The sequence below is a fragment of the Elephas maximus genome, chromosome 1, assembly GCF_024166365.1.
Source record: "Elephas maximus indicus isolate mEleMax1 chromosome 1, mEleMax1 primary haplotype, whole genome shotgun sequence".
Lineage (NCBI taxonomy): Eukaryota > Metazoa > Chordata > Mammalia > Proboscidea > Elephantidae > Elephas > Elephas maximus.
This window is the reverse complement of record NC_064819.1, coordinates 10100889-10112339: the sequence shown is the minus strand read 5'-3', so window position 1 is coordinate 10112339 and position 11451 is coordinate 10100889. Positions and strand designations below refer to the sequence as shown.

At 42.7% G+C, this 11451-nt stretch overlaps 1 protein-coding gene across 1 annotated transcript; it reads left to right on the top strand.

Annotated features, from left to right (window-relative positions):
- The first annotated feature begins 696 nt into the window (after positions 1–696).
- On the top strand, positions 697–6012 carry LOC126072323 (cytochrome c oxidase copper chaperone). Its single transcript, XM_049877314.1, has 3 exons — positions 697–902; positions 3267–3355; positions 5886–6012. The coding sequence occupies exons 1-2, from the start codon at positions 796–798 to the stop codon at positions 3349–3351; spliced, it is 192 nt and encodes a 63-aa protein (XP_049733271.1). The 5' UTR covers positions 697–795; the 3' UTR covers positions 3352–3355; positions 5886–6012.
- Positions 6013–11451: the final 5439 nt, after the last annotated feature.

Genomic DNA, 11451 nt, shown 5'->3' with positions numbered 1-11451 from the left:
TACAGAGCTGGAGGCAGGGTCAGGGGTGGAGGCCTGCCTTCTTCCAAATCCCAAGAAAGTTATACATAAGCACAATCCAGGGATCTTGTTAAAATGTAGTTTGATTCAGTACACCTGGAGTGGAAATGCAAATTCTCAGCAGGGTATTTGTTAGAAATGCATTTTCTCAGCGGCGTTTCCAACTGAACCAACTAGTTTGAAGCCTCGGATTGGACAATTCATTCTGAAATAAATCTGTTCAGGACCATAAACTTAAATTAGCCGAGACTTTAAAATATACAGGGGAGGCCTTTTTTCTTTCCCGATATTTGTTGATGGGATTGTTCAAACGCCTTTGCTACCTATTTTTACCTAGGGCAGTGAAAGACAGGAAAGACCTGCTACAGCGTGAAATATAGGAACTGCGTTTATTCAGGGGAACTGGCTTTTACTTGTGGTTTCTCTTGTTTAGTTTCGATGAGTCACGGCACTTCCTGCGGCTCCATTTTTGACTTCAGAGACGACTTCCTGTTCTCATCCTTTCCGAGCCCTCCAACGTTGGTTTACGAAAACGCCGAGACCGTCTACCCGGCCTTTGTGCGCCTGCGCTGAATTGGCGCCCGCGTTGTCAATCATCCACTTTCGCTTCGGTTAAGTTGTACTGCGCACGCGCCCGCTATACCCACTCTCCTCTTCCGGTGCGAGAGAGGCAGGACTTCCTGTCCCTTTTCCCGAGTGGTTTACGGAAGTGACGACGTTTGCCGGGGCTGCAGGCGTTTCGCGGGTCTCTGTATTTAGCTGCTTTCGGCACGAAAGATGCCGGGCCTGGTGGCCGCAAGCCCTGCTCCGCCTGAGTCGCAGGAGAAGAAGCCGCTGAAGCCCTGCTGCGCCTGCCCAGAGACCAAGAAGGCGCGCGATGCGTGGTCAGTGCGCAGCCGGGGAAGGGGCGGCTGGCGGCCCCGCGCCCCACGTGTTGGGGTCTCTGCCTTCTGTCCCCAGCTGGGGTCCCTCAGGGCCCCTGCGTGGTGTGCGGCGTGCTTCGCAGTCAGCTCTGTTGACTCTGCTGCCTGAGGCACCTGCTCTGGCCGGGCTGCTGGGGAAAGGGAGAGGCGAGAGATCAGGATCACTCGAGGCTCGCTTCACCCGTTCCTTCCTTTTTGCAGAATTCTTGAGTATCTCTTAGGTGTCAGGACCGAAGATGTAAAAATGGATAAAGGTACTGCCTGCTTTAAGGGGAGCTCCAAGTTAGTGGAGACATAATACCAATAGTCGTTCTAGTACGTGGTAAGAGCCATAATAGATAGGGCGAGACCAAAGAGTCAAAGTTTCTGGGGCTGTCTGGGGATTTCTCTCAAAATTTAAAGACAGCAGCACACAGAGTACATTCCTCACAGTTCTTTGCTGAAGTGGAGGGGCTTTTTTTAAGACAGAGGATTTAAAAATCAGCTGGTCTAGGATTTAGGGATTATATAGTGTTCAGAATAGCACGTGTAGGTTACTGTCAATCCATCAAAAGGTTTTGTTTTCATTTTATATTGCTCCTATTATGGAACCAATGTCATTACAAGAAGCCCTCAGATAACGTGAATACGTACCTTGTTCCTTCACCCCCTTTTTGTCCTCATATTAAAAAGTTGAGAAATCCTGGCATAATGAGGTAATAAGAGTGTAGGAGCTCAGTACTTGGCAAATAATGCTGTGAGGGAAGAATTGAAAGACCGTGGGTAGGGTTGCTACAAGTCAAATCGACTTGACGGGTTTGGTGTGTGTTTTGTTTTTTTCTGACACTGAACTTAACCTCCATAGTAAGTGCTCATTGAGCCTTCCCATAGTGTAGCATCAAATTAAGAGCCCAGGATATAGAGTTGAGGTTTGAATCCAGGTTCACCAACTTTGTGACCTTTAGGAGGTTGTTTAACCTATTTGCGTCATTTGTCTGTTAAATGGGTCTAATAAAAGTATCTGCCTCCAGAATTATTGTAAGGGTTAATGATATAAGCCACATTAAGTGCCTGGCACAGTACCAGGCTATCATTCAGTAAATGCCCAGTGAAAGCGAGCTGTTAATCTTAGGGAGACATGCGCTATCCCAGACAGTTTCTCGCGTTTTCAGGCAGCCCTTTCTTGAGCTACCTATTGAAGGATGAGTAGGATTCAGGAACCAGTACCAGCTGATGTCGAGTTGACAGCAACTCATGGCAACCCCATGTGTGTCAGAGTAGAACTGTGCTCCGTAGGGTTTTCAATGGCTGACTTTTCAGAAGTAGGTCGCCCAGCCTGTCTTCCGGGGTACCTCTGGGTAGACTTGAACTTCCAAACCTTTGGTTAGCAGCCGAGCACAATAGAAGGGAGAACTTATTTGATCCTTGAATTCCTTTTGCATTGATTGCTTTAGGCCCCTATGACTTCTCTCCAAATATCTGGAGTCAAGGGTTTTTTTCCTGTAATTGGATTTGGCTTAACTTAATTCTTGGCTAAAATTATTCTTCGTAGAGATAAAGCTGGGTGGTCCTAGTCTCTAGATTGTGAATTTTATAAGTTAGAAGTTCTTTGGGCATCATGAGGGGGCTCATCTTGCTGCTCCTGGCTCCCAGATCTTTTTTGCTGTTTGTTATAGAACGTCTTGTGATCAGAAGTAGATTCATTTAGGTGGTATTTGAATGTGGGGCACAATCAGAAAGTTAATTTCTTTGTGATAGCAGGTAAAAAATTAAGCTCTTCTCTCTGTCCATCCATTAACATAAATATTTTATTCTGTCAGTTTATTTCATTATCCAAAAACCAAACCCTTTGCTGTCGAGTTGACTCGGGCTTGTAGTGACCATGTAGGACAGAATAGAACTAACTGCACCGTAGGGTTTCCAAGACTGTAATCTTTACAGAAGTAGATCACCACTTGTTCTCCCTCACTGGACTGGTGGGTTCAAACTGTCAGCCTTTCAGTTAGCAGCTGAGCACTTTAACCACTGTGCCACTGGGGCCCCTTTTATTTCATTATAGAGTAGCAGTATTCCTTGAGTATGAACCAGAGGCGGTATGTGGCATGCTTAATTATTTCTTGAAATCACATTACCCCCAAAACTAGTTCTCTGTGGGCCGTTCTCATGGGCGTGGAAATATCACAAGATCCAATGAGAACAAAACTGTTTGGTGTCATATTTTTTAAAAACACCAGTTACATTCCAGTATAACCATGTTCTGCCTCACCACCATCACTGTGGTCATGCTTATTTAGTAAAGTGCTTAATGCGTCCTTTGTTAGATAACAAGTAAATTTTGTTTTCTAGTATCATCGAGAAAGGAGAAGAGCACTGTGGACACCTAATTGAGGCCCACAAGGAATGCATGAGAGCCCTGGGATTTAAGATATGAAATGGTGAGCAGAGCTCAGCAAGATACTACGTGAGCTTATTGCTTCCGAGTTGTGTGTTGCTTTACAAGTCTGGCAGCCATTTTGCAACATTCTATTTGAACGGCAGTTCAGACATGCTTAAGTATCGCTGAAGAAAATAACTTTTTAGCTCTCTATGTGGGGAGTAAATGATGCCAGTAAATTGAGAGACATTCAGAGGATTTGGGGATTGGGAATGGGGAAGTTAGCTTTCAAGAAAGGGCTTATCAGAAGCCTTTGGAGTTACGGTTGTCAGAGGAATTCAGCTGTATGAAGTTCAAAATCCTCAGCTGTCTGACGTACAGGAACTAAAAGGAAAATGTTCTCTATTCCTTGTTTTTTCCTGTGTATCTTTGGGAAATTCTTTTAAATAGGTAACACAGACGCATTGCTTTTGCAAAACAAAAAGCATGGAATTTTATATCTTGCTTCATTCTAATAAAATTTACTGAACTTTGAATCGAAACTTTAATGCTGAAAGGGACCTCAGGTGATACCAGTCGTACTACAAGTAAATGATTTCCTTTTGCTGAGAAGCGCTTCCCTCAGATAGATACTTGGCTCACTCCCTCACTTCATTCAGGTGTCTATTCAAACGCCACGTTATTTATTAGAGAGGCTTTTCTTTACCACCCACCTAAAATAGCGCCCTCTCCCATCATCCCACCCCAGCACTGTCCAGTAGAACTCTGATGGAAATGTCCTGTAGTGCACCGTCTAATGTGGTCACTAGCCACATGTGGCTGTTGAGTACTTCAAATGTGGCCAGTGAGACTGAGGAACTAAACTTTTGATTTTATATGTGGGCAGTGGCTACTGTAGTCTTACTGCTTACCATCACCTGCACATTACGTGCTTGTTTACCAGCACAGGAATTTTCTTTTTTCTGCTCACTGCCATACCCCCAGCATTCCCAGCCTGGCACCTAGTGGGTGCTCGGTAGAGGATTGTCAGTGAATGAATGAATGAACAAGGGAACTAAGACCTAAAGGTATGAAATGACTTGCCTAAGGTGGGTTAGCAGGCTGACCCCCTCTGCGTTGTGTCCCTTCCCTTCCATTGCCCGTTTTAACTTCAGAATAGCCGATAACACTAGGCCGCATGCCCATACGACAGTGATAGAGAGCCTGGCTTCTTTCCCTTTCACCTCTTTCCTCCCTCTGGAATTTCAGGGCCAGTCTTCCTCACTGAGTTGTAGAAAGGAGGGATAAGGAGCCTGTCCTGACCTGATAAGAAATACCACAATGTGGTACAGACAGTGTAGGCTGAACGTCCTGAGGCTTGACATTGGTCTTCCCATCCTGCTGTCTAGCTTAGCTACGTTTGACTTTGATCAAGACATTAATCCTCTGGATTTTAGGTTTTTTTTTTTTCATTTATAAAAAGAGAGCCATGATATATTTCATGATCGTATATATAGTATGGTATATTTATTGCTAGGGGGCATTCTGGGCTGCCAGTACAGTTGGGGCAAAGGCACACCATGAGAAAACATGACATATGCGAGTCGTTAGTATCTCTGGAGAGTTGAGTTCAAAGGAACGTGTGGTTAAAGAGGGGGCTGGGTAGACAGTGGGAGTCAGCTGGACGGCAATGGGTTCTCTTGTCAAGGAGCTTACACTCAGATAAAGAAGGTAAAATGTGTAGGCAATTCCCAAACCGTCATTAGTGAAACAGGCAACAATTGGAGGGGCTTCTATCACTGGAAAGGTTGAGGGCATTCGTTTTGGTTCTCCTTCCTGTCCTACACTTCCCTTAGTGTATTCTTGCTTTGAGCCTTTCAGAAAAGAGAGAGCTTAGATGCTCCTGCTGTTAATAAGGTTTGCCTGATTTTTTCTACCAGATAAAGGAACAGTGAGATGAGGGAAGCAGTAGCATCAGCCGTGCGGAGTTGACTAGCCCAGTTATTGAGCTACCTTGTTAGCACTGTTCTGTGTCTTCTCCCGTGGGACTGGGAGTCTGGGTGGGTGAGAGCTTCCTGGACAGAAGCCTGATACTGACTAGACCAGCAAGCCTACCCTCTGTGCTCCTCTCCATGTTCAGTCTTTCCAAATGGACTCAGGAGGGTTACCCTTACTTCACCCTTGGGATAAGTGAGTAACTTTCCACAGGAAGTGCCTTGTGTACTGAGTGAGCTGACCTTCTGCCTTCCATGTCAAGGACTTGGCCAAACATACTTGAATCAGCAAGGAGGGGTTTGCAAGTCTCTTCTCTGGAGTATCTGTGGAAATAAACTGCCTTAGGCTTTTTTGGAAGCTGTTTTTAAGAAAATAAATATAAATTATTTTTACTTCAACAAAGGCTTTTAATACTAAACAGTGTAATGAATTGAACTGTTTCAGTGATGATCTTAGACTAAATTAAAATCTAAAAATGTGGACCTTTTATTTCAGTGCTGATTTACAGTCATTGTGGCAATTAGTAATATTTGGGGGAGGCATTCATTTCTGGTGGTCTTAGTTCCCTCATGCGTGATGCTTGAAATTTGACTTTCTAAAATAAGTCTTTTTCTTAGGTGGCCTGCTCTGTGAATGAATAATTTCAGAAGAATGAAGAAGATTAAATAACTGAGAATTCTTTAATGTCTCAATAAATGGAAAAAGTATTTATAAATTATTAAAAAAAAAACTCTGGTCAAAGAACTTCAGAAGTGTTTTTTTGAGTTCCTCACGTGACTCTTCATAAAGGATATAAAGTAAAAAGATCTTGTAATACAAGTTTCTTTGTTCTTGTTACTGTGTTATTCTGGGAATTCCAGGTATTTGTTTTAAGGAGAAAACAGGTACTGATGTTACCCAGTGACATCTCCAAAAGTAGGTTCATGGAAGTAGGAATAAATCACGCCTAACCAGTTCAGGACGAGTGTGGTGGCCGTAATACGATCTTGTTCAAAACTAACGTGTTATTTTTAACTTTCTTAAAGGCAAGAACTGGACAGGCCTTTAGTCTTAATGTTTAAATTATTAATGCTCTTCACTAGTTTTCTCTTGGAAAAGGAATTTGTTAGACCAAAAGTTAATGAAGAGTGTGAATAAGTGTACGTAGCATAGATGTGTCATTGAGTGATGGGAAAATTGCCTCCTTTAGGAAATAAAGGAATGGAATTAAACGATTTCTTAGATTACTATCCTAGTTCATTAGTTAAGAGCATGGCTTTGAAAAGTGTCACAGACTTAGGCTCAGCGGCTGGCTGTGTTACCCTAAACAAGCCACAACTTCTTTGGGTCTGTTTTCTCATCTGGCAAAAGAAAAAAGGTTAGAAAAAAAACAGGGACAGTGGCAATACTTAGAAGATTGTGAGTACTAATTAAAACGATTTACATAAAGTATTTGGCACAGTATGTAGCGCTTTGTGTTGTTAACACTAATTCTTTATTCATATTTTCACATGAATATTCAGATAGAATATTTTTATTTTAGTAAACACTTTGTAGAGCATTCGTCTGGGTGAAAAATAGACTCTTGGGCCTAAGGCAGGCGTGAGTCAACTTCGCATCCGGCGTAGATCCCTGGCAGATGGTTATGCAGACTTTGCCGGGATATGTCCTGTTACTTTAAGAAAGAAGGCAGGGGGCCCTTTTCACCTCATGTTAATCTTTGGTATATGTTGTTCGAAACTTTTCCTGTGTTTATAAGATTTTTAAAAAGAAAAGTGAATCATTTTTCTGTGCTACATATTTTTAGTGAGATGGAAGTGTTTTATTTTTGGCCCTTCTCCCTTAATATATCTTACCATGAGTGAGTTTATTTCTACGTTTTCATGTATATTGGCTGTGTGTAAAATCATCCGAGGCTTACTGTAATTTAACCAATTCCTTATTTGTAAGTTTATTCATTATACAAATGTTTTATAGAGTACCTGCTATGTGTCAAATGCTATTCTAGGAACTGGGCCTCAGCCTTGAACAGGACGCATATCAGATAGCTAAATTATTTCTGATATTTTTGTATTTTATTGGTTGGTTTTATAGAAACATGGAAGGAATCACCTGAAATCGTACCAGTTTACAATAAGAATACTTTTTGGTGACCTTTTGACAAATTTTTGTCTGTGTATGTATTCACACACTTTTTACTTTTTTTGGCTGCTTTATAGTAACAGTGAAGTCTCCGTAGGAAAGTCATTATAAACGTCCTTTACTAAATACTCAGCTAAGAATGGACCAGAGGCTGTGCATGTTTTCAAGGCCTAGGATGTGTACTACCTGAGTGTTCTAGGAAGAGGTACTCATTTGCATCTGAGAGTGCCAGATTTCCCTGAAGCCTTAGCAACACATTTTTTAACCCTTTGCCAGCGTGGTATGCCCACCTGATTTGTAAAGGAATTTAAAACACCCTTCTTGACATCTGCTGCAGCTAGAAACCCACCTCACAAGAACCTGTGCCCATCCAAGTGCTTAAGTCTCCCAAAAGGTGATGTGCAGTATTACAGCACTGGTGGTAGTAAGGATGTTACCACAGCCATTTGCAAAGTGGGCTGGGTTTCCTAGTAAGTACTTACCACATTCTAACCTGCCCTCTTTGCTAGGTCGCTGCCGTTCACAATAACATTCAAACTCTTAGTATGCATACATTCACTTTATTCTCTCTAATTAGTTACTTTTGTCCAACCTTGAAACATTTGACTTAAAGGTTCATGAGGATAGAACCATATCCCTCGACGTGGCCTACCTTAGGATAACTCTGCCTTCCATAGGTCTGCTGTGAAGCTGATGGGGAGCTATGATCCCCATTCTACAGGTGAGTACAGGTACCCAGGTTAAGGAAATCATCCTAGTCTAATAGCTAGTGGTATGTCATTTGAGTATTGGTCATGAGAGGTCAAGCCCAGTGTCCTTTTATCGTTAGCTCTTGTGGCGTCTGCCCCTGACTCACGGCGACCCTGTACACCACACAATGCACCATTCCCATGAGTGACTGCAGATTGGACTGTTGTGATCTGTAGTGTTTGGCCAATTTTCAGAAGTAGATTGCCTGGCCTTTCAAGCTCTGCTGAAATTTGTTCACCGTGGCATCACACAAGCCATCACAGACAGGTGGCTGCACATGAGGTACCGTGGCCAGGAATTCAACCCGGGTCTCCTGCGTGCAACGCAACCAACGTGCAAGAAACTGCCCTAGATGCCGAGTAACCATGCGTGAATCAGACACCCTGTCCTCAGAGATGAAAGACTGATTCAGGATTTACCAAGGACCTACTGAATGTTTACACAAATAATGTGCACCCCCTACATTTGTTTGCCGACTGCACCTTCCTCCCCCCACACACAAGGTATTTTCCTAAGTGTGCTATGTTACGTTTTTTACAGCCACACGTAAAAACAATGGCATAGTGCCACTTAACGAAAATACCTGTCAACGTAGAAGGCATGTGTTACTTGCGTAAAATTTGGTACTATCTGCAAACTGCTAAGTTGTGTACAAAGATAAATGAGGCAGGGACCCTGTCCTCAAGGAGCTTATAGTCTAGTGGGTGTGTGTGTACATACATATATATAGTGTCTGTACCCAGTGTTTCTTTAGCTATTAAAAACTGCTAGGTGATCTTTCCATCTGTGTAAATCATGGTGCTTTTGACAGCAAGTCACAGAAAGTCCTGATCAAGGAGAAGTCTTTTTCACTGAACTGGAAGTCCAGAGTTAGGGCAGACTATAGATGCAGTGATACAGGCTCAGTGTTGCCATTCAAGACCTGTTATTTTCATCGCAGACCTCTCTCTTCTAGGACTGATGAAGACAACGTACTTTCCCATACATGTCGAACAGAAGAGAGAAACCATTCCTCAAGCAAGGACTCTTAGTTCCTTTCCTTGATTGGGCCAAATTAGGTTATGTATATTCTTACAGGCCACTAATAGTTGTTAGCAGAATGCTTTATGGTGATTGGCTAGATAGGGTCACTCTCCTTGGATCCATTGGTAGGTTAGATACCTGAAAACAAATTCTGTTACAAAGGAGGAAATGATAAATGGATATTGGCTGGGCAACCAGTTCCCGCTAAACCATCTTATTGACTCAGCAGTGAGGTCGTCCTGAACGATGCAGCTTAGAGGAGCAGTCTCTCATAGTTCACTCAACTTCTGCAAGAACATGATCAGTCAAGCATATTAAATATTCTGATGTTTGATTTATTTCAGAAAAAAAATCAGCGGATGTTCAGAGAACTGTTCTCTGAAGAATAGTTCTTACGGAGATCCTTAGAGCTGGATCAGGATGCATTCAGCTGCAAGTAACAACACCCAACTAGTGGCTTAAGCGATAAATGTCGTGATCTCCCCTATCATGAAATCTGGAGGTTGAAAGTTTCAGGTTTGTAATAAGTCTTAGTGATACTTTCAAGAACCTAGGCTTGTTCTGTTTTTCTTCTGTCTTTCCTTTTCTTCCTTAGGCGTGTTCCTTAACTGTGTTCAAGCCAGGATAAAAAGTAGCAGACCCCTTGCTGTCTCTTTGTCAGGGAGTACACCGTTTCCCAGAAAATAGCCCCCTGTACACTTCCACTTAGATCTTGTTGGTCACTTGTCTGCCCTTATACCAGTTGCTGTCAGGGGAATGGGGTATCGTGCTTGGCTTAGGACCTGGCAGCTGGAGGAGGCGCCCACCTTAAGGTATTGTCTAAGTAAATTTCAGCGTTCCGTAAACTGAGGAAAAAGAGAAATGGTTTGGATAGGAAACCAATAGTATCTGCTTCAAATCAACTTGGAAATAATGTGTCCAAACCCTAAAATCATACCTGTGTTCTATTTTAACATCTATATTGGGAAAATATTAATCTCAGGCCCCATGCTTCTCAAAACTGTAGGTGATGAAGGACCAGGTTTTCCTTTTTCCCCTAGTCCATCACAGACCAATACTAGCAAAATGAAGTTTTAAAAAGATCATACACTTTTTTAAAATGCATACAGAATACAAGCCCCAGGTTTTTGTTATTAAGTTCAAAGGCCATAAGTTTCTCTATCAAATTGCTATAAAAATGTTTACATACTCTCAGTTTCTGTAGTTACCTCATCATGGACCAGTGACAGTTTGCAGACCAGCAGCAGTTCATGACCGCACTTAGAGGAGCAATTTTTCGCCAACTGACTTCAGACTCTGGCCCTAGCCTGCCTCTCCTGCCTCCTCTCCTGCTGCTTTGATTCACCTACACCAAGCTGTTCTCTCCTACCCAAGCATGCCACGTAGCTTTGCTTTGCTTCTGGGTTTGACATGACATTCTGTCCCCCCACCCTCCTGGAATGCCTTCCCCTAACTGGGGAACACCTACTCATCTTCTTAGACCAGTTTAAATGTCACCTTCCCAGTGATGTTTTTCCTGAATTACTTGCTCCCCTGCTAGTGCTTCCTCTGAACTCTGGGTGTATTGTTTATTGGGTTGCAGTTATTTCTAGGCTGGTCTCCCCTAGAAAGGTCCTTGAAGGTGATAATTGTCTTGTTCATCTTTATACTCCCTGGTGCACATAGTTTGTCCTGAATAAATGCTTATTGAATTCAGTTGAATCAATAAATGCTATGGCTATTGTGTCTTTTTTTTTTTTTTTCTTCAAATATTTCCTACTGTGCTTCTACCTGCATGTTTGTGGACAAAATGGACATCTCGTTTTGACATACAATACATTTTTCTTCTCTCGAATCTGGATTAAAAAAAAAAAAGATACAGCTTTCCATTGTTGTATTCCAGTCAAAGGTCCCATCCTGCAGACATCAATGCAACTATCCCTGCAGGTAGCCTGTGGGGTTTGTGCTCCTGTCGTCCTCTCACAAAGGTCCCTGAGGGGTGTAGTCAGCTACTAACAGAAAGGTTGGTGGTTTGAATCCACCCAGTGGCACTATGGCAATCCGATTCCATAAAGATTACGGCCAGGAAAACCCCATGAGCTCAGTTCTACTCTGTTAACACATGGGGTTGCCATGAGTTGGAATTGTACTTGATGGCTGCAGGTTTGGGTTTATTTTTTGAATCCTCACATATATGCCATCTGACATACATGCTACCCCTGGAGCATACTCAGATCTCCCTGTAGCAATAAAACCAAACCAAGCCCACTGCAGTCAAGTTGATGCTGATTCAGCAACCCTGTAGGATAG